Raw genomic sequence first — 22486 nt, forward strand, 5'->3', positions numbered from 1 at the left:
AAAACACATTCCTCTGTGTGTGAGTTGGTATAGGTGGGGCTGGTAGCACCACCTATTGGCTATCATTAAGGTTGCTTGACATTTCCCATTATAAGACCCTGTTTTCTATTCCTTATACCTTTGCCAAATCCTAACTGTTTGGGCTGAAATTTTTCATGCCAGGTGTCTGTCTCATCATCGCTCTGCTGTAAGCAAATGTCTATGAAACCCAGCAAAGTGTCCTGTATCTCTCTAGAGCTGTTCCCAATAAAGGATGACAGCCTACCACTGCTAGTAGTTACTCCATTAGCTCTGTCAGGTGGATCTAAAGGTTCCAACCTTACTGACGACCCATGTGGTGTTGATATAATGCTTCATAATGGATTTTCTGTTTCTTCAGTTTGCTTTTTTAAAAATCTAGGAAGTTACACACCAAAAAACTATGTTAAAATAACATGAAGGTTGCAAAGTCAAGCTCTCAAAAGTTAGGAAATGCCAGGACTAATTCTTTTTCTGTGCAACCTTAATTCAGCACCCTTGTGTGTGTGTGCAATATGATACAATCTTTAATTCTGTGATCCCTTACTATTTTTTCCAGAGACGACCTTAATTCTGGCGTTTCCTAACTTTTGAGTTCTTGACTTTGCAACCTTAATAATGTTCTTTGTATGTAGTTGTATGTGCAATGTTGTGGTAGCCATTGGCTTTTATTAATAAAAGCATGCACTGCAGAACGTCAGCTGCAATCCTCCCGGTATGGATATTATATATTTTCCAAGACAGGCTTGCCCGAATTCAGGTAGTACAAGATGAACATGTTTTAGTGTTCTGTTGGTTGATTTGTTAGCTCATCAGGCTGCAAATAAAAAATCCCTTTCCTGTTTGTGTTGATTTTCTTCTGTCCAAACCACCATGAAACCCATTTTCTAACGCTGCAAAGTGATCTGCGCTGACATTGATGAATATGTCACTGAGTTCAGTTACAGCACGAGAGGACGTGGACTGGTTCAATGTTTTGACTCTGTCTTGTCTTGTGTTGAGATGTTCTTGCACTGGGTCACCTTGTAGGCTCTCAGCAGGTTGTGCATCTCGTGACCTTGTTAAAAGGGCCATTTTCTTGGGGATCTTTTCTTCTGGAGTGCCCAGGAGGATACAGTTAATAAAAGGAGCAGTAATTATCATTCAGGGCAGGAAATAGTGAAATGGAAAATATAGCAAACATTTCTGTTAATCTCACCAAACCCTTTGCTTATTTTCAGCTTTATTGCCAACAGAGCTCAGTTTCCTGCCTGCTGGTAACGCTTAGCACGTACAGAGCGCTTCACAAATGTTAACTGAGCTTCCCAAGCACCTCTTGAGGTAGGTGAATGTTATGTCAATTTTACAGAGGGGGAAGGAGAGGTACCAAAATCTTGTGACCTGTTCAAGACCACCCAGTGAGTCAGTATAACATAGAGGAGTTTGTGGCTCCTGGCTCCGTGCTGAGATGTCACTAGACCACAGTGCTTTCTTCATGTTGGTTAAAAAGGGGCCATATTAGGCAGCAAACAGAAGTGAACCTGTTGGGTGCCGTGAGGAACTAGATCCAATTGCTAAGGGGAAGAGTGAGCCACCTGCCAGAATCCCAGCTGCTACCAGCAACTGAGAGTGGAAGAGGAGTGCATCCTCCAACACAGGGTTTAACGTGTTTGGAAAGGTGCTCCGACACAGCAATGATTCTGTGCTGTGCAGCAGAGGGAACTGCTGGAAACTGATCAGGACTTCTAATAACCAGAGTTACATGCAGTTGATGTTCATGAATTTAGTCTGCATCCCAGTGAAACAAACATTTATAGAGCACATATTAAATCACCTGCCTTGTAGTTTAACTGAGTGTGATTCAAGCACCTTATGTTTTCACAGACCATGCTGGGGTGAGAAGCCTGGAATTTCCCATTGTTTGGAAATGATTTTTTCATCATTATCAAATAACTCAGATTGCTCCTGTTGTGTTTTCTCTCTCATTGATTTCTCCTCTGGACCAACATCAGTGTAGCTATTGTGTGATGACTGATTAAGCTCAGAAAGCTGGGCCTGTGTGGAAAGTCCCCTGTGGAACAAGGGTCCTGATAAATTACTTGTATAATGGATGCATGCAGGCATCAGTGGAGGCAAATGAGATGGGCAAACAAGCTGTTACTTACACACACTGGCAAAGATTTTCAAAAGACTAGTGATTTTGGGTGCCCACCTTGAGATGCCTTAAAGGGGCCAGCCAGGCTTTCAGGAGGGGCTGAGAGTGTGGGCTCCTTTAAGGGATCTCACAATGGGCATCTAAAATCACTAGTCACTTTTGAAAATAATTTCCCTCCCATCTTACATGGAGTGACAGGAACATTTGTGACCCACACTGGAATTGCACACTGCACCCACGGTCTCACAAACCTCTTCCTCTTTGGTTGAAGTTGAGCAGTAACTTGGTGCTGTGTCCCATCAGCTCTCAGTACTGGGCTGGGTCAGCCCTTGGATGGGAAACGTTCAAAGACAACCAAGGCACTTGATGAAGGAGGGGATAGTGATTCAGGAGACGTGCTCTGAATCAGTCCTGAAGCCAGACCCCATATACCACTTTTGTGTCTTTCAGATGAGGGGTAAAACCTAGAACTTGGTGACTTGTAGTTATTAAAGTTCCCATGACACTTTTCATAAGAGAGGGTTCTTTAACTTGCATTATCAGTTGGGTTTGATGTTCTTTACCGTCTGTTCTAAGTTAGAACGTAACATTGCTGTGCACTGTCTAACAGTTGCCACATTGCAGTGGTAGGTGAATGGTCCCTGAATGCAGCTTGTGGAAGTGCTTTGGGATTCTTCAGGGTAAAAGGTGCAATATGAACATGAGAGACTCTTGCTCCAGGCTGTCAAATCAGGTTTAGCATTTGATTTAGTGGACTTCAGTAAAGAGAAGGCAATAAACACAGGACACTGAACTCTTTGGCTTTCTGCAAGGAGTGAAAGCTTTTGGGACCATGACACTGGTGCTTTTACTACAGCTGTACAGAGAGGAGCGATCTGGTGTGTTCCTGCCTCATCTCCAGTTTAGCTCTTTATGGAAGTGTTGGCCTCTGCTGAATGGACCAAAGTTCTAAATGAAATAAATCCATCATCTTTCGGCAGTTTTAGCATGTTGTAAATTCAGACTTCTTGATAGTGGAAATCTAGCTTCCCCCCACTGCACCCCCATTACATTTCTCTAACTACATTATCAGCTGAGTGGCCTCTGATCTGAGGAGCTTGGTGGCAACTCCGAAATAATAATCGTGTTAGCTTGGACATGGCTCCTTGAGCCTTTCGGGGCCTCTCATTTCATAAAGGGTTTTTGATGGCAGATTTGGAAGTTAAAGGTGATCTGCTTTCCCAGTGTTAGAGAGACCAAAATGTCCGGCCTTGGGTGTATTTAAAACAAAAGCAACAAACCACCTGTCCAGCACTTTTGCTCTGACTCCGCTGATTTGATTCAGGTTTTTAATGTACTTTTTTTAAATCCACATTTTTCAGTGAAGACAAACAACCTAATAGCATTTCTTCAAAGGAATGTAAATTCCTTTAGGAATAAGTATCCGGAGTTCCCAGCAGTACATAGCTGCAAACCACAGACGCCTCTGGCTGAAGGCTCTGTTCTGGTTTTAATTTGGGGGTAGCAAAGGAATTCTTTTGAAGGGTTTGGGTTCACTTGTGCTGGGCCCATCAGGCTAGATTGTGTGTTACTGTACAGCAATGTGTTTGCTTTGGCTGCCAGCAAAGATTTTCTTTCCCCTAGAGGAGTCTTCCCCATCAAATCTGATGATGCTGCATGATTATTTAATTAGGATTTTCCAAAAGCCATTCCATTAGCCTTCCTAGTACTACAGGAATCTGGAGACCTTTCCCTCTGATCCTCTGCACCCCCATCAACTCTGCCTCAGTAGCAGTGGCCATTCAGAAATTCAATTAACCAGCCAAGTGCTATTTATATGGGGCAAAATCATAAGTGGAAGTTTGCCTTGGAAAGGACTATGGCCTATACACAAAGTTGCATCGCTTTAATAAAAAGTGTGCCTTTAAACTGAATTAGTGCAACTTTGGTGTGGAGTCACTCATATCAGTTTAAACCTGGTTTATAGTGGTGTAGCCTGCCCTTGTAAATTTACAAGGGCAGGCTAAGCTGCTAGACAAAATGTATTTAAGACAATATAAGTGTGCGCCTAGAGGGGTTTGCCCCAGATTAACTAAATCATTTTTAAATAGCATCTTTAAGGCCTGGCCTACACCTAAAACTTTGGGTCGACCTTGCATCACTCAGCTTGTAAAATTTTCACACCCTGAGCTCCATAGTTAGGTTGACCTAACGCCCTGCTGTACATGGAAGGATTCCATCGACCTAGCTATCTTCTCCCAGAGAGGTAAATTAACTACACTGAGAGAAAAAACCTTCTGTCAGTGTAGGAAGCGTCTACACCATTGTGCTGGTGCAACTTCTGTGTGCAGGCAAAGCCCTACTGGGCCTTGATCCCACAAACCCTTAACACGAGTGCCTAACATCATGTGTGTGACTTCAGTGGGACTACTCCCAGGAGTAAAGTTAAGCATGTTCAGAAGAGTTTGCAGGACAGCAGCCTGAATAAGGAGCTCAGGTTTTAGGCTCTGGGAACGCGCACTGCTGGCTGCTCTGAATAAACACAGGGACATTGCCAGAGGATCTCGGAGGTTGCTGAAATTAAAGGAAATCATATCCACTTGACTCCTTATAAATAAACACCCACCCACCCCCTGGGCTCTGACTGAATTATGTAGCCACACCTTTTCCCCGGCAATTCTAGATGGAGTAACAGCACAGCCATATTTTCCCCCTCCCTCCCAAGCAGTGACAATCAGGTGCTCAGAAAGCTCTGACTTTGACCATGGCTGCTTAGAACTCCTCCCGTGTGTGCTAGGGCAGGGGAAATGTAAATCTAGCTCAGGGTTTGCTGCTCTGAACTACCTTGGCAGGGCCGTTTCATGTTCCATGTGGCTGCGTTTTTCATGTTTCTTCTGTGGTCGTTGAGATTTTTCTCCAGGGTGAATATAAACCGTTTAAAGCTGGAAGGAGGGTCTAGGGCAGCAGCCTGTCTTCAGACCACCTCTGGAGTACAGTACACACGTGCCCTAGCTAGGTACCAAGCCTCTGTTTTACGATCTGCCTTTGAGTTTAAAAAATGCAGTGACACCAAAGATAAATAATCCCTCAGCAGTTATATTTCACACTTGCACATGGTTTCAGTAAATAGGCTGCTCCCCTGGAGTCACAAGATCTGAAATATATAGCCAAATGAGTGCTCGGCTGTTTGCGTTAATAACTAAACCTACTTCCAGTTGATAAAATCAGGGGAGTGACTTTGTACAGGGACAACGTGGAAGAGTGTCACTCCCGGGTTCAAAACTGTGACTCAGCCCTCTCTTGGGGTGTGCAGGATGTACAGTCATGCACTGTGGGACTGGACAGGGGTGAATTTGCGTTAAATGAGGGGATGTGAAGATGTTTACACCATAAATTATGCAGGTTGCATTTGGCCCAATTTGAAACCGTTGGAGGCAGGGAGTGCTGGCTGCTGGAATGTGACTACAGTGAAGTAGGGGCCACTAGCCCTTTGGGTCCCCAGTAGGCCAGTGTAGGAAAATCCATTTGTTTCCTCCTCTGAGGGAGACCGCAGGCAGATAAATAACGTCCTGGATTAACAGTACCTTTGTTCAGGCAGGCAGAAGGGTTAGTGTCAAGCTCTGGAAGGACGGGCAAGGCTGTGACCCTGATGGCTGCCTGGCTTGTGTAGACAGGAACAGCACTAGATCTTACTCGTCTTCATAACAAAAGCCAGGACAGACTCATGGAGTGGTACTGATGGGCAGCTGCATCAGCACAGGATCTCCACTTCCACTATTGTACGGATTTGCTGTCTCTCTCAGCTCAGCCCTCTAGAAGCACTGACCCAGTGACTGGTGGGTGGAGATGCTCTGGGTGAAATTCTGGCTCCGTTGAAGTCACTGGGAGCTTTGCCATTGACTTCGGTGGGGCCAGGGTTTCACCCCTTATTCCTAAAGTCCAGTCAAGCAGAATTCCTTGCAAATTTAATAACATATAACAATCTGAGAGTCACAGACCAGAGTGGTGTCTTAGCTCAGCTGGAGTGGGACAGAGGCGAGCTGGGTGCTACAGAGCAGTACGTGTGAGTCTCGACCACTGGTCTGCTGGGTAACCTAGGGCAAGTGACTCTGCCGTCCGTGCCTTTGTTTCCCTACCTGTGAAAGGGTGGTAATGCCACTTCCCTGCTGGTGTGAGGCTTAAAGTAGGTTTGTGACCTGCTCTGAGAACCTTACCTGCAAGGCGCTAGGGAAGGGAGAGCGCTGTTTAGCCCATAATAGGGCCCCATCAATAACTGGCATTTTGTCACCGGAGCCACGTAAAGCAGAGACGAAGCAGGCTCTCGCTGTAGTACCGAAACAACCAGAACCTCAGGGCTGGGTGGAACCCCCCTGCCCCAGTGCTGGCGTGCTCTGGAGGCTGCGTGCGGCGTCTGGGGATTTCAGAGGGGCAGGGTCCCCCGCCCCCTTCCCAGGCTGGTGCCCCGGCCCCGGGCGGCCCCCTCCTTACAGCGGGACGGGGCGGAGGGGTGGGACTCCCGGGCCCCGCCCGCTCCAATCCCCGCGCCCGGGGGCGGGCCCTGCTGCCCAGGAGCCGGCGGCCCGGGAGCGTGGCCAGTGCTGCCGGGCCGGGCCATGGTGGGGACGCTGGCGCTGCCCGAGGGGCCCGAGCCGCTGGACAGGAAGCGGCGCGGCGAGCGGGTGCTGGACAGCCCCGACTCCGGCCTGCCGCCCAGCCCCAGCCACTGGCTGCTGGCCGCCGGCCCCGAGCGCGCTGCGGCCCCCGGGCTGCCCGAGCCGGACGCCGCGGGCCAGGCGCCGCCGGTGAGTATTGCACGGTCCGGGGCAGTGCCGCTCGGGGCGCTGGGCGTGCACTGAGTTGGGGGTGGCTGCCAGGGGGCGCATGGGTACGTGCACGGCGCAGGGACCCGGGGCTGCCAGGGGGCGCATGGCTGCGTGCACAGGGCAGCGGGACTCGGGGCTGCCCGGGCAGGCATCTTTGGTGGGGGTCGCCGAGGGGCGCCGGGGTTGTGCTGGGGGTGCTAGGTTCGGGCTGTGGAAGTTTCCCTTCCGGATGATCGTGCATCCCCAGCAGGGCTCGTCCCTGCTTCACCCTTCGCAGTGGCTGCACCTCCCGGTGTGACCGAACGTGGGTGGGGGCAGCACAAAAAGTGGCTGGCTCTGGGGATCCCTGTGCGCACCCCTTCCCCCCTCCGCCTGTCCCCTCTCCGCAAAGATGCGGGTCCTACCTGCGGAGCGATGCAATTCTTTGGCTCTCCTGCTCGGCAGAGTAGACAGAATCACAGCCGAGCTCACAAATCCTCTTGTGTCTCGTCTGCTTGTGGTGTGCAGAGATGCCCTCGGCCAGTTCTCTCCCCTCTGGCTGGCGGCGCAGCAGCTGCTGGAAAGCGTGATCCCTTTGCTGACAAGTCAGCGCCTCTCCGCAGAACGGTTTGCGCATTTTTTGGTAACGTCTCCCTAAGCCAGGGGGCAGGTGTCTGCCATGAATAAATTGTAAAGGAAAGGCTGGGTTGTTTAGCTGGCTGTAGATTGTTTTTATTTAGATTTTCGTCTCAAATCACACAAGACGGCATCCATCCAAGCCTTGAGCATACATTTAAAAACCCAGTCGCATCAGCGTTACAGTTAGAACTGGTACAGATTTTCACCTGGAAGAATGCACCTGGACAAGAGAGCGGTCGAAAACAACTGACCTGACTTCCCCTCCCCTTCACTCAGAACTGCTGCTGCGTTACTGTTTAATTTATCTGTGCAGGGGCTGTACCCACAAAGTGCCCAGCACACTCTTGGCATGATGGAAGTACAGACATCAGTAACAGTGGCTGGTGGCAGAACCGTAGAATCATGAAACTGAGTTATTCATTTACAAAACCTCCCAGCTTTCTGCCTGTGACAGGAATTCCATACGGCCTGTCACTCTTGCACTCAGACTGTCTGGAGTTGTTTTCCACCAGGCCTTTTTAAAGGTCTGTCACACGCTCGGGTCTTGCCGGAGTGAAAGCCGCAAAGTGGCATCAGCAGGATAGTGCCCTTAGAATACCAGCCTGGGCTCTGGGGGCTGAATTCTGGGGGCTGATTTTTTTTCAAAGGTGCTGAGTACCCGCATCTCACTAATTTCCCTTGGAGTTTGGGGTGCTCAGTACCTCTGAAAATCAGGCCTTTTATTGTAGACAACGGATACCTCACTGGCTTACCTAGATCAAAGATGTATTTGTTAAGATGGGAAAAGGGAGAACAGCTTAGACATGCCAAAGATCAAACAATAAGATTCTCGTAACGTCCAGGGGTCTTAAAGGAGCATTTCCAAAGCTGTGTTAAAGAAAAGCAGAATTCGCCTGCTTAGAGGTGCTGTGCTCGCCTCAGCATGTGACCGTGCTCCTCCTTCCCAGCTGGGGGGCCTTGGCAGAAGGGAAACCGTCTCACAGTTCATATGGTCCCTTAAGGGACCAGACGTGCGACTTCTTCATTTCATTCCTGAGAAACCCCAAGCTAGAAAGAGTTCCCCCTTTCTTGAAGTGCAAGTACATACTGGATGCAGCTGAGCTTGGGAAATAGGAAGCTGGGAAGGCTCTTCGGAAGTTCATGCAATTTAATAACCCATGAAGGTTTCTGTTGCAATTTATGTACAGAATTGATGGATGAATCCAGTGCTGAGAGGTTTCATACACACTTTTCAAAATATTAATGATAAAAAAAACCCAAACATAAATCCCCGAAGCAGTGACACCATACTATCCATGGAGGATGTACTGACTCCAGCCCCTCATGGTGGGGAAGGACCTTCTCTGTATGAATGCCCCAGAAGTACCAGGCAAACCTATTGTGTAAATCCGTGGGTCTCCATGGAAGCCCATGGAACTGTCAGTCATTTACAGATATGTCTGTTTTGGGTAATGTTAACCTTGTCCTTGACTTAGGGGGTGACTAAATAAACATCCCCTCTTGGGATTGTACCGAATTGCTATATTAAAGGCGCTCTCTTTGCACTTTTGCAGAATGCTGTGTTCTCCCCCAACCCTCTGCTCTCCAGCTGCCCTGCGAGGTTATGCCCTTTATCCTTTGGCGAAGGAGTTGAGTTTGACCCTCTGCCACCAAAGGAAATAAGGTAAATACAGTGTTACAATCAGTTAGTGTTTAAACTTCCCCTTCTCAGGGGCATAGGAAGCAGTAAAGGTTTAACAGAGGTACTGTGCAAAGGAGCAATAGCATTTATCAATTTGTGCCCGAGGTTCAAGCTCAGTTCCACCCAGCCAGTACATTCCTCCACTTCTGCCTTCAACCAGCCCTTTGCAAAGGAATGTTCTGTTTCCTTTAACCACCTCCTAGAAGAATTTTCAAGGGAAGGCTTCCCGTGTCTCTTTATTATGCTTCTTAGTTCATTGTACAGCTGCTAAATCTTGGGTTCTGTTTAATCACTTGAAAGGTAATCAGGAGCAAAGATCTTCAAAGGGAGTAGCTTTCTAAAGGGTTGTTTTATTAGCAGAAAGGAATTCCACTTTCTTAAGCTGATGGTTTTATAGCAGAAGGTTCTAACTTATCAGCAAGAGGTAATCCTGTGAACTGGAGGGAAAAACTAATATTTTGAGATGTGGAATTTTCTTAATACACTGCCTTAGTTCATAGCATGTGAATTGTTCCTTTGGACATAATTTTGCAGTAAAAAGGAACAAAGTTTCCCTTTCTATAGGCATAAGTAGAACAATTGTATCGCTCAAACAGCATGCTGATAGAGGATTTAAAAAATTGTCACTAGTGTTGACAAAGGACCCAATCCTGAGGTTGGAATTGATGCTTGGTACCATGCAGGATCAGGCCTGGTGTGTAGCAGAGGGGGAAAATCTTTTTCGGTACACACAGTCTTCAAGTCCCATCTCATATGACAAACCCAGACATTCCTGATATTAATTTTCACATCAGAAATGCTCAATACACTAGTTGTATTATTTTCTGCCAGTCGAGTCCATGGTGGGTTTTCTCATGGAAACAAGTGGGTATAATTGCATTTGCCTTGGCTGATGACCCCAAGGATGTGGAAGGATAAAGAACTCCCACAAGACCCGTGATGGATAAGAATACAGAAAACAGCATCTGCTTCCATGGAAGCTCCAAGGGGTCGACAATTATGAAAATCAGGCCACAGGGAGTCTAAATATGGATCTAGGTGCCTGGCTGTGCTGCCAGAGTCTGAAAATGGTTGTCTAGGCCCCACCAGGCTAAGAAGATGGTTACACTGATGGCATTTCTGGAAATTCCAATAGAAAAGGAGATCCTGCCTAGAGATTGTGCTTGGACAAACAATGAAAACGCCAGGTGTGCTACAAACAGAAGGTGGTTTTCTTCTTCCCCTAAATGGAAATAGATATCAATGGGAGGATGTGTATATTTTAAATAAAAAAAGCCTTTGGACTAGGAATCCTAGTGTTTATCCGGCACTTTTCATCCATGGATCTCAAAGCACGTGACAAAGGAGATCAGGATTGTCAGCCCCATTTTACAGATGAGGAAACTGAGGCCCGGAGAGAGGAAGTGGCTAGCCTGAGGTCATATTGCAGAGCTGGGAATGGAACCCATCGAGTTCTAGTTCAGTGCCCTAGCTAGGAGATCACCCTGCCTCCCGTAGTGTCTTTGGCTAGCTACATCTCCCAGTGAGCACTGGCTGCTGGAGCAAAGTGAGATTCACACTAGGGTCTCTCTTCTGTGTTTCAGGTACACCTCCTCAGTGAAGTATGACTCAGACAAGCACTTCATCGATGATGTCTATATGCCGGTGGGGTTAGGTGTTTCCTCGTGCAGCCAAACGGTCGTCTGCATCCCTGATTGCACCTGGCGCAGTTACAAAGTCGAGGTCCACTTTGAGCCTCGGAACAAGCCTCTGCGTTTCACCAGCACCACCATTGTCTACCCAAAACACACCAAAACTGTGTACACCACCACTCTGGATTACAACTGCAGGAAGTCCATGCGGCGGTTCTTGTCCAGCATAGAGCTGGAGTCTGCAGAATACCCTGGGAACGATTACCTCCTGGATGGCTGCTGACTGACATCTGCCTCTCTTGCTATGATCCATCCTAGTCCCTTTCTACTGTACTGTACTAACTCTCCACTAGCTAAAGTGGGTAAAAAAAAACCCTAATTGCCCAGTCACTCTAAGGGAAACTTACCTGTCGCTACCTCTGTCCTAGCTCATAAATTCAAAATGGCCTGCATTTAATTTTCTATGGGAATTTAGCTTTTCGAGATATCAGTTTATCCTCCTTTAGAGCTGCTGATTTCCTTCCCTGCTCCCACATTGCAGTATTAAGGTGAAAATAAGGGAAATGTTTCCAAAGAGGAAAAGTTAATTGCTCTTTCACAGATAAGGGAGAGTCTGGGACAGTGGAAAAATGTAAGATTCTTCATGCTGATGTGTAAAACCAATGACAATTCTCTTGCTGCAGAAAATTTAGCAGATAATTCAGCGACTTGTAAACAGAGAGCCATAATTAATGTCAGCTTTGGTCACAGGACCTTGATAAAGCAGAAAGTGCTGACATCCTTTGGCATAGGCTAGCTGATGGGAAATCCAGAATTTTGTATTTAAACAGATGTTTTTTAATCTCATTCATGCCTGTTTTTAAAGATGTTCCTTTAAGGCGGGGGGAGGGGGGGGAGGAGGAGGTTTGATTAGAGCAAGAGTTAAATTGCATTTGGGTAGGCATAGAAGGAACTGGGTTATCTTTCTTCAGGCTCCCCTAATCTTACAGAAGATCTTGTATACTTTTCAGTTAGTTAACCCAGCCTCAAACTTGTGCAACTATTTGTCAGTGCAGCAGATACTAGAATTTGCAGGCACTGTACTGTAACGACTATTACGCAGAAAATTATCTCTGAGGGGTAATTAATTTTGGAAATCCAAGTGTAGACATCCGCTAGTTTCAAACCACTATGTAATGCTGGCACTGTTTCTCACTCAAGGGGAGCTGCAACAGTGGAAAAATGTTAGGAAATCCACAGGGTGGAAGTCATAAGGTGGAAGCAGAAACCTGGGAATCCAGCAGCATCACCTAGGGGTATGTGGGAGTGACTTGCCAAGGAAGGCATTGCAACAAAGGGAATGCAAAACTGTCAACTGGCTAGATCCACAGCTATGTCTGTGCTTTCCCTGTTGGACTTCACAAAGATCATTATTCTGTCTAAGTTTTCGATCTGATGGTGTTGATGATTCCACTAGGGCAAGGGAGGTCTTCGATACCCGGAGCTTCCTGAGTAGCCCTGCAGTAACAAATCAGAGTGCATTTCAACTGGAGATCACTGGGGGTTGGGGAGTGGGCAGGAGAGAGGTGGTGAGAATAATCACTTCAGAATAACCTGCACCTTAACATTGTCTTTGTCTATCATGCACTTTGACCAACCAGAACATGTGGCTTTCTAAATCTCCAGAATTTTTGTTTCTTTGTTGAAAGAGAGGAGAGCAGCATGGAAAGTGGGTGCTTTTGAAGATGTGGCTTATACTCTTTGTTGGTGTAGTACCGGTATTGTGGATGTTCCATAGAAGCTGGCTCTTGTCTTTTTTTATATATATCTCCCCAAACTCACATGGGACAAAATTCATCCCCTATAGAGCAACAGCCCAAGACCACCTCTCAAAAGGGGACTTATGCAGGGCATAGGGACAAGGGAAAATGTCATCAGTGGAGAGCGAGGAATGTAGAATGTGTTCTAGCTGGAGATTATTATTGGGGCTGCAGTAAAATAGATCCGGCAGGTGTTACAAATGGCCTGTGTAGAGGTATATTCTGCAATGTGGTACTAGTGTGAGCTGAAATGATTCAAGAGACTGAAAGTGTAATGGAAGAGGGGATTTGTTGGGTTTTTTTGTACCTGTTTATTCCCTTGAATCAGTAGTTTCTTTGTTTCCTGCCCACAAACCCAGATGTGCTAAAACATTTCCAAGGGAGACTTGGAATGCTGAGTTTAAATAGCCATCCCCATAAGAGACTATGGGTCCTGGAATTCTGACAAGACCTTTGACCCCACTGAAACTATTGGAACTGCCTGGGATGTGAATCAGGGCCAGAACTACCAACATGAGTAGCATAGCGTAGTACCAATGCATTGAATCTAGTCTGTACTATTTAAGAAATGCTCATTACATTCCCACTAAGACCATTCCTTAACGTTTGCCAGAAGTGCACTTACGACAGGGCATAAGCCACCCTCTGTGTGTAGGGGTTTCAAACATAACTTCTCTGTTGGACAGGTTATTCCATTATTGCTAGTTTGTACTTTCCTCCTGCCACTGTAGGAGACACGATACTGCACTAGAATGGATGCCTGGTTTACTCCACTATCACTTTTCCCCTGAGTTCATTACAAGATTTTGGAGAGAAGTTTTATTTTAAAATTGTAACCATGACCTGTTCCAAGTTAAATTAGAAATAACTCTTACACTATGGTCTAGGACACAACACATGCTTTAAAAACACAGATTTATTGATGTTCCTCTTTAAAAAGATGGTAACGGATAGAAGATGCTTTTTAAAAAATTCAGGTTACTATATAGCAACACCTTGGTTCTCACTGTGCAAGGTCCAATATGTTCTGCTCTCTGTGACATGATTCCTCCCCCAAAAAAACAAAGTTTCAATTTGCTTTTTCTCATTTAACTAGTAATAAATTATATGAAAACCATAATTGTAGGGAAGTCTCTTTTTAATTCAAGCCTTATTGGTGGTTGTTTGGTCTTGAATGCAAACTAGAGTCACAAATGGCTGGTTCATCTCTACTGCGTTAACTCTGGCTGGCTGGGAGTTATTACTGAAATTAGTGGGTAAGTACTATGTGGAAGAGTTAGATATCATTTATTACATGATTCACTGAGAACTAAAGACTTAATATATTCAACTGATCTTAGATCTTCTGTTTCTTTTATCAGACTTGATTGTTGCTAAATTCTCTAATAAGCCATATCAAGTATAAAATTCCCTATAAAAATATAATACAAATGCTATGGCTTCATGAGTTTAATAAGACACTTGAAGAAGTGCTTTTAAGACCATTGGAAATCCTCTCCACGGCATGTATTTCACATCTGGTACCATTTTATTCCTAATGAGCTAGTTCTGGTTTCTGATATGTATTTTGGCACATACTGCAAACAAAGCAGTTGTTGTTTTCAAATGAACTGAGTATTTAAACAGACAAAACTCTCTTTTGATTGTGGATTTAAAAGTGGGGGGGAGAGTTCAGGTGCTCAGATGCCACAGTGATGGGCACGGTATATAAAAAGTTACTAGAATTTATTATATATTAAAAATTTTTTTTTGATTTGTGACAAGCTGTTCTTGTCAGAGAACTTATGTGTCTGGATGCCTACTGTCTTGTTAAATGCTTCTGAATTTCCAGGCTTATGGATTTTATTTTTAATATCAACAGAAGGGTAGGAATTGATGCAACAAAATACCAATTCTTTAATTCCTAATAGAGTTTTTTGTTTACTTTTTTTGCTGCTCATTTGTCCACCCCTTTGCAAAAGCACTTGGTTTTCAAATAATGACGTTGGAATCTAGTCTTGAAACAGAATATATTTATAAAGAACCAACCTGCCATTGCAAAAGTGCCAGTGGCATGCAGCCAATTAAAGGCAATAGGATTAGAAGATCATTCAGTGATAAAATATTACAGAAAACAGAGGAGTCCTATGCATATAAGACAATAGTTGTTAGAAAAGACCAATGCATACAAACAGGGTTTAAGAAGTGTTTTAAAATCAAAGGAACATATTTCTGAGCAGGTGGAGGGAAGTTACGAGAACTTCTTGTCTCTCTCCTTTCAGATGCTTGGTCTTTTTTTCCCCAGAACATCTCCTTTTGTCTGCCCTTGGCTATTTTAAAATATTCTAATATTGTAAAAGTATTCTGAGGGAGTTTGTATGAAAGACATTACTGTGTGTGATGAAAAGCAAGGGCATCTGAGAGGCTGATGGATTGGGCAGGGAAACCTATTAAGTGAAAGACTAATTTTTTTTTAGTTCATTTTTGTCACCGATGCACGTTGCTGCAGCAATCACGATACTGACAAGGACAATCCTGTCACTTGAGAAAAGGGCACTTTTCAATTTAGTACACTTTGTTTCTGATTTAAATCTCCAAGTTCACGGAACAATACAATACGTTTTTGTAACAGAAGAAAGTAGTATTGTCTAGCAGTTAGAGAGCAAACCAGGCACTGAGACCTGGATTTTAATCCTGATTCTGCACTGTATGTGACCTTAGGTAAGCCTATCTGCATGTCGCTTACCCTCTACGCACAGTATCAAATCACTTAGCTACTTACTGCCTCAGTTTCCCCATCTGCAACATGGGCTAACACCTGCCCACTTCACTGAGGTACTGTGAGGCTTAATGCATTCATGTTTGAAAAGCAATGAGATAATCCAGTAGGACACTACTATTTATGAATAACATATAAGCAGTAAGAGGGTACTTGAGGGCAGAGTAGTAGGATGTAGAGAACCTTTAATAAAACCATCAAAATAATTGTTTTATTGTCCACTTTCTATGTAGTGTTTTATAAAAGGTCTGGCAGAAGTAAACAGAATACCCTGTTAGTAGGGGGAATTAATCCCACTAACAACGTGGCCGTGAACAAAGGTATATACAAAGTTTAAAAGTAATGGTTTTGTTGCCATTACTGTTTTAAATACAGATATAAAATAGAGAACAATACTGGTTTACACAACTTCCTGAGAAATATTTGGTAATGCTGCTGGTTGCAGTTCAGACACTTTTGTAGCTAGCTCAGCATTCATGACCTCTTCATCTTTATTTTCCTGAAAATAAGGACTGGAGCGATCCTTTTGACATGCTGTCTGACCACTATTTGTGTATGGATCTTTGTTTTGAAGTAATGGGAAATGCTTGAGAGTCAGACGTGGCTCTGCGGGTAGCTGTTGCTGGACATATAACCTATAGCGTTTCCTTCTGTTCAGTTTATAGATACGCAGTCTTTCTTCCTCAGCAGCAGGATCTTCAAGAATCCCATCCCATCGAAGGCTCTCATTAATCTGATCAGAAATGTCCTGCTCTGTTTGGGTAGAGCCTGAAGTAGTGGAAGCTGATAATAAAAGCTTATTAATTTCTGCATCAATGTGAATCCCCTTTACAGCACCTTGTGCTGGGTCACGATCGTTCCTGAGACTTAGTATTTCAAGTAACTGAGCAGAGAGGGTCTGATGCTTCTTGCTTTTGCTGTGATGTTTATCTGTTGCAATGATAAATATTATTAGCAGAGAGCTTATATGGCATCACTGTCACCTCTGGCTTTACTGTTCACATGGTAATGAGAAAGTTACAGATAAAAAAATAATTAAACATAGCACAGACTCACTGTCAAGAAACCAGATTTGTTAACAAAATATCTATCACATAAAAGCTCATTGTTGAGGGGAAATATGTATTTAGCTCAATGACTGATGCCATTTATAGAACAACTGTACTCATATAAATGTACTTAGGAATACGTACTCATAACACTTTGATACAAGCATCATGTCCATTGGACCAGTATGACTATTGCGCTTTTGTAAAGTAGTTGTGTGCACTTTAGTGTTGTATTTTTTCCAATGTGAATGTTAAACATTTGAGTTAAAAGAATGGCAGAAATTGAAATGAGAAATTCTGGCCATTATTTGAACACCACCTCAGGCTTTTAATGCTCTGCCAACCAGGGAAATGAGATGGTCCCTGTGCCAAAAAGTTTACAGTCCTAAACGAGAGGAAGTTTTCATAAATCCTCCCTCAAAAAATCAGATTGAGAGTTTGTTACCTGCTACAACTAGGATTAATTTCAGTTTTAATTTGTCTCTCCAGTTAAAGAGCTAGTGAAATGATACCACTGAGAAAAAAATTTCTCTTGCAATCTGTGCTGGAGCTATTTTTTAAAGTCTTGCTCCATTTAGGTCTCAGCTTCCACCAATGGTTATACTAACTAACTTTTGTCATTGTAATAAATTAATCCTGCTCCCTTCTAAAGTTTAACTTCACAAAACAGTCAGATTTTTTTAAAATCCCTGATGTTTTAATAGTGTGAGTAATGTTATTTTAATAAGATGCCTGACATAATTTTAACAGGCGTTCTACAATTGTACTGAACTGAATAGTTCTGTTTCTTTACATGATTGAAGAAAACCTCCCCAGTTAAGAAGTTTTGAAATTAACCCCCACTCTGTTGCTGTACCAGCAAGCCAAATACTGTTTGTTAGAGGTCAGATAGATTTTGACTTGCATCAATTAAATGTTGAACATTCAACCAACTGCAGTTCAGCTCTGTGAAAGAAAATCTAAAATATATCCAGCTATCTCAAATCTTGCTACAGTTTTGTGAAACTACCTGCTCTCAGACAGATGTCCTATGCCTCCTACAGTCCACATGAGGGAGCTACATGTACTTCCAATAAACCAAAAAGAAAAGGAGGACTCGTGGCACCTTAGAGACTAACAAATTGATTTGAGCTCAAATAAATTGGTTAGTCTCTAAGGTGCCACAAGTCCTCCTTTTCTTTTTGCAAATACAGGCTAACATGGCTGCTACTCTGAAACCTTCCAATAAACCATTTGTTTAAAAAAACAAAAGCAAAGGCTACAGCAAGAAGTACTAACAGGCTATAATTCTAGGTGGAGGTTCTAAAATGCACAAGATTCCTTCTCACCAAAAGCCCAGATTTATTTCCTGGGATCTACAGTAACCAATCTCTTCTTTTTTTCCTATGATTGCACTGTAGTGAAAAAGGATGTCTAATTATCCCAGTATAATAGTAGTTTTCTACATTATGAACAGGTACGTAAATAGAGCCAATCTCAGCTCAAGACTGTGTGTGCTTCTATATTTATAGCTACCCATTCCAAAAAGTATGCACCAAAAGTGGTGTTATCTGGACTGATGATCTGCTGGGTCACTCCAATCCTCGACTCTGGGAGCCAGCGTTACCCTACTCTGCTGTGAGAACCCCCACTCCTGGGCTGTTCACGGACAGCCTCTGGCACATAAACTGCTTGGATTGTGCAACTGAATGACACTAGCCAATATCTCCGGTCCCAGACACAACTCTAGGAATCTCCGTCTTGCAGTGTCCAGTTATGTCTGCTGGACTCTGCAAACTTATATGAGTTCATCAATTTAACAAAGAAATTGATATGTACCAGGCTTGTTATCCCAAGGGGAGTTTCTGACATGCTTCAAACCAAACGCACTCTTTCAGGTAGAATAAACAAACACATTTATTAACTACAAAGAGAGATTTTCAGTGATTATAAGTTAAAGTACAAGAAGTCAGATTTGGTCAAATGAAATAAAAGCAGAATGCATTCTAAGCAGATCTTAACACTTTCAGTGCCCTTACAAACTTAGATGTTTCTCAGCACAGGCTGGCTGGTTGCTCTTCAGCCAGGCTTTCCACTTTGATCAGTGCTTCAGCGCTTGGTGGTGATGTTTGTAGATGGAGGAGGAAGAGCATGGCAAACGTCTCCCTTTTATCATGTTCTTTCTTCCCTCTTGGCTTTGCCCCCTCCCTTCAGGGTCAGGTGAGCATTACCTCATCGTAGTCCCAAACTGACCAAGGGAAGCGGGGTTACGCACTCAAGAGTCCAACAGGTCGTTTGTTGTTTCCTAGGCCAGTGTCCTTTGTTCCTGTGAGGCTAGGCTGGGTTTGTCCCTTACATGCCATGATGAGGTGTGAACTGCCTCTCTGTTCCTGGAGAGTTTTGCCTGGGCTTGTTTTAAGCCATGAGGACACATTTTCAGCCTCATAACTATATACATGAAATTACAACCTATAACATTACTATAACAACAATGCTCAGTACATCATAAGCCTTCCGAAGACACCCGACATGACAAACTTTGCGTTGGATACCACACAATCATATTATAAGGATGAACATGGGGGTGTAGGGTCTTTCCCCAAGATTCAGAGCCTCATACCCTCCAACATACACACACGGGTATAGCAGGCAATCTGTACGTATGCTGGCTGATCAGTAAGCACAGTCAGTAACTATACCCATAACCTCTAAAGGTGATAATGCACTTCCCTCACAAACAGCAGGGACAGCAGAGTGGAGACAGACTCGATTCTCCACTACCTTACCCTTTGTGTGGTCATGTGCACCGGGCAAAGAGGGCATAAATCTGCCATTCTCATTTGGTAGCATGTTCCGTTCACTGTGCTGGTGTAAGTGATGGTCCAAGGCACTGGAGCACTGGGCCCACTGGAGCTAGCAATATGTTATGCAAAAGCCAACCTGGCCGTAGCCAGAAGCAGTGTGGCCTTTGAGAAGTGACAGCTGCTTTCCACCATGCACACCTGCATCCCATCCACTTCTTTTAGGCTGTGCCCCCATCCCTCAGGTGCTGTGCCCACTGGCACCCATTGCTATAACACAGCTTTGCTAACCTGTCTCCTCAGAGGTGGAGGGGCTGCTGCCATGCCCGCTGCTCCTGGAGTTACTGTCATCCTGGTCTGCTTTCTTTTTCTTCTTCTTTGGCTTCTTCTTGCCTGTGGCCTGTGGTGGGGATGAGGACAGCATAGGGGTTAGGAACCCCTTAGCCAGCTTCTTGCTGCTGGCCTTGCCTCTCTTCTTGCCAGGCAGCAATTTCTGCACCCCTTTGCATCCTTGGCTCTTCTGCATGGGGCACACACTGGCTGTCACACCGAGCTACTGCTGAGCCTGCAAATAGGGGGAAAGACTTGTTGAAGGGCCTTTCGGTGCCCCTTTCATCTGCTGCACAGTCCACCATCTTCCTAGCAGAGGGCCCACACAACCCCCCTCAGCTCCCCCCCCCGCACCTAGTCCACTCAGTTCATCTCCTGCTGCATCACCCTTCCCCCAAGTCTGTTCTCCTGCATCGTACTCCCCAGAGCCCCCAGGACCTGATGCCAGAGGCCCCCCTGCAGAGTCCTCAGTCCCTGCCCTGTGGACCCTACCCCCCAGAGCCCTCAGTCCCCCCAATCCCTGCCTCCTTGATCCTACTCTCTAGTGATCTCTCCTATATCTCTACCCCCAGTCCATGTCGCTCTGGCCTCTACCCCCCAGGCATCTGCCCCCAGAGACCCCTGTTCTCCCCAGGCCCTACCCCCTGGATTCAGCTCCCCTGAGGGCCCCCAGCCCCCCACTCCCCAGAGTCCCTCCCCCAACCCCTATTCTCCAGAGAGCCCCAGAGACCCTGCCCTCGACCCTACTCCCCCATAGCCCCCCGTCTCTGCTGGCCCCTGCTCCCCAGACCCCTAGTCCTGCCCTCACAGCGCTCCCCCCGCCGGGGTGCCGGAGCTCACCTTCCCCCCCGGAGCCACCGCCTCTCCCCAGGGCCCGGACCGCGCCGCCGGCTCCCCCGCCCCCGTCCCCTCCGGACGCGTCTCCATGGCAGCGACTCAGCGCCAGCGCCCGCGCCCTCCGCGAGAACAAATAGTCCGTGCGCCCCCGACCCCCGCCTCGAGCGCCGGGCCCCGCCCCGAGCCGGGCGCGGACCCCGCGCTGCAGGCGGGGGAGGGCGGCAGCGGCTCGTCAACGGGCTGTTCCGTCTCCAAGGCGACGGGCCTGCCGCCCTGCCCACCACAGCCGCCAGGGGCCCGGGTCGGGGCCCGCCACCCCGCCAGCCCTGACGGGTGTGACCCGCGCCCTACCTCAGCGCCAGAGCCCATTGCACGGCCCAGGGCGAGCCTGGCCTCTGTTACCGAGCTTGTCCGAGCTGGCTTGTGACCGCTTCGTGTCACAGGCCGCTTGCCCTCCTTCTCTGTGGCGCGGCGCCGAGCCCAGCAGGCCCCCAGCAGGGTCGATAGCAGCGCGCGGGGCGGCTCCGAAGGCACGTAAGGGGCTCTCCAGTAATGCCCTGCCTTTGCTCGGGTCCCTGGTTAGCCCTCGCCAGAGCTCTGCTGGCTAGTGTCCGTGACTCTCATGCTCCTGTACAAAGGGTAAATGGGAGCAGTCGTGACATTGCTCCAATTAGTCTCCCCTGGCTGAAAGGCAGAATGCCGGTTTTTCTTCCCTTTCCTTTTAACCAGGTTTAATAATTGTGTTGAGATGATGTTGAAGTGGAAAGAAAACGGGACAGAGTTTAAGCATAGAAGTTTCTGGTTATCAGGGAATAAGGTACAGATTATCAAGGGGTGCGAAATTCGGTTTAGGAAGGGGTGGCCTACAGAATACATAATCTGCAGTCTTCCCGATTTGGGGTAAAAGGTTAACGGGTCAAAGTACAGACATTGAGATATGGGGTATGTTGTTCATACAATGGCTATGTTCAGGTGTGGAGTATAATGAATGGATACGATGATGAGGATGGATTTACTCCCATTTGGTGGGATTTAATGTTCAGGGAGTTTATGGTCAGTACTTCATAGGGATGACGCTCAAACACTGTAATTCCTCTTGCTAACAGGAGTTCATAGACTCTGGTGATGGGTATGGTAGAAGAACCTGAATAGAGTCTCTGTTGGTGGCCCTGATCCTGCAGAGATTTGTACATGGGCTTAATTTTATGCTCTGTGAGTGTGGAAAGGTCACCACATGCTCATACTGGGTGTAAATTGAAGCCTGTGCCTAAGTCTTTGTAGGATCAGGGACTAACTAACTCTGAAGTGAGCTGTAGCTCACGAAAGCTTATGCTCTAATAAATTGGTTAGTCTCTAAGGTGCCACAAGTCCTCCTTTTCTTTTTGCGAATACAGACTAACACGGCTGCTACTCTGAAATCTGTTATTATAGTTTGCTGCCTGTCACCCTGCAGCTACCTGTCCCATTTGCAAAGATCTCCTGCAGCCTTTGCCCAATCGCCTGGTGTTTTAAACCTCTTATGCCTGTTACAAAATCATGATTCTATTTTCATATACCCGAGTTAGTTAAACCTCAGCCTCTCTTAACCACTGCCTCAACCCCTTGCCCTGTAGTGACCCTGTAGCTCTGCTTCTCTACGCCCCATCATTCCCTTCACCTACTAGGACTTTTGCTACACAAATTCCCCTCCCATCCAGGGCTCTTGGGCCAAAGTCCTCCTGGTCCATGTAGTCACAGTGTCCAAACGCGAATGCTGGAGGCAATCCTAGCAGATGTATAGTGACGAGGGGCAAGCTTGGCAGGCTTTCAGGCACTCACTCTCTCCTATGTGTGGCCTGCCTGCTCCTCTGCTGCTAACAGGTGCTTTGGGAAGGCTGTTTTGTCTCCCCTCTGCTGAGTAATTGGTTGGATGGGAGGGAGGAGAAGAGCCTGTTTGCAGCAGCCTGTCAGCAAGAGGGATGATTTATGCAATGTGGAGAAGTCAGGAGGTGACACAAGTTGCCATGTGAGCCAGAAATTCATCTCCATAAAGGTCTGTAAATGATGCAT

General features: G+C 46.0%; 2 protein-coding genes across 3 annotated transcripts; one reads left to right on the forward strand and one right to left on the reverse strand.

Moving 5' to 3' along the window:
* Nucleotides 1–6684: 6684 nt before the first annotated feature.
* RFLNB (refilin B) lies at nucleotides 6685–13803 on the forward strand. The gene is made up of 3 exons (XM_084651043.1): nucleotides 6685–6933; nucleotides 9126–9235; nucleotides 10837–13803. Exons 1-3 carry the CDS (start codon nucleotides 6745–6747, stop codon nucleotides 11165–11167), a joined length of 630 nt encoding a protein of 209 aa, XP_084507169.1. The 5' UTR covers nucleotides 6685–6744; the 3' UTR covers nucleotides 11168–13803.
* A 144-nt stretch (nucleotides 13804–13947) lies between these two features.
* LIAT1 (ligand of ATE1) lies at nucleotides 13948–21126 on the reverse strand. 2 transcript variants are annotated; one of them, XM_084651041.1, is made up of 3 exons: nucleotides 20789–21126; nucleotides 19562–19835; nucleotides 13948–16371 (listed from the first exon to the last, which is right to left on the reverse strand). In XM_084651041.1, exons 2-3 carry the CDS (start codon nucleotides 19794–19796, stop codon nucleotides 15842–15844), a joined length of 765 nt encoding a protein of 254 aa, XP_084507167.1. In that variant the 5' UTR covers nucleotides 19797–19835; nucleotides 20789–21126; the 3' UTR covers nucleotides 13948–15841. The 2 variants fall into 2 exon arrangements, with proteins under 2 accessions (XP_084507167.1, XP_084507168.1); XM_084651042.1 differs by lacking the exon at nucleotides 20789–21126 and adding an exon at nucleotides 20441–20640.
* Between the last annotated feature and the right edge of the window lie 1360 nt (nucleotides 21127–22486).

Source organism: Lepidochelys olivacea (assembly GCF_965140295.1).
Source record: "Lepidochelys olivacea isolate rLepOli2 genome assembly, chromosome: 17".
Lineage (NCBI taxonomy): Eukaryota > Metazoa > Chordata > Testudines > Cheloniidae > Lepidochelys > Lepidochelys olivacea.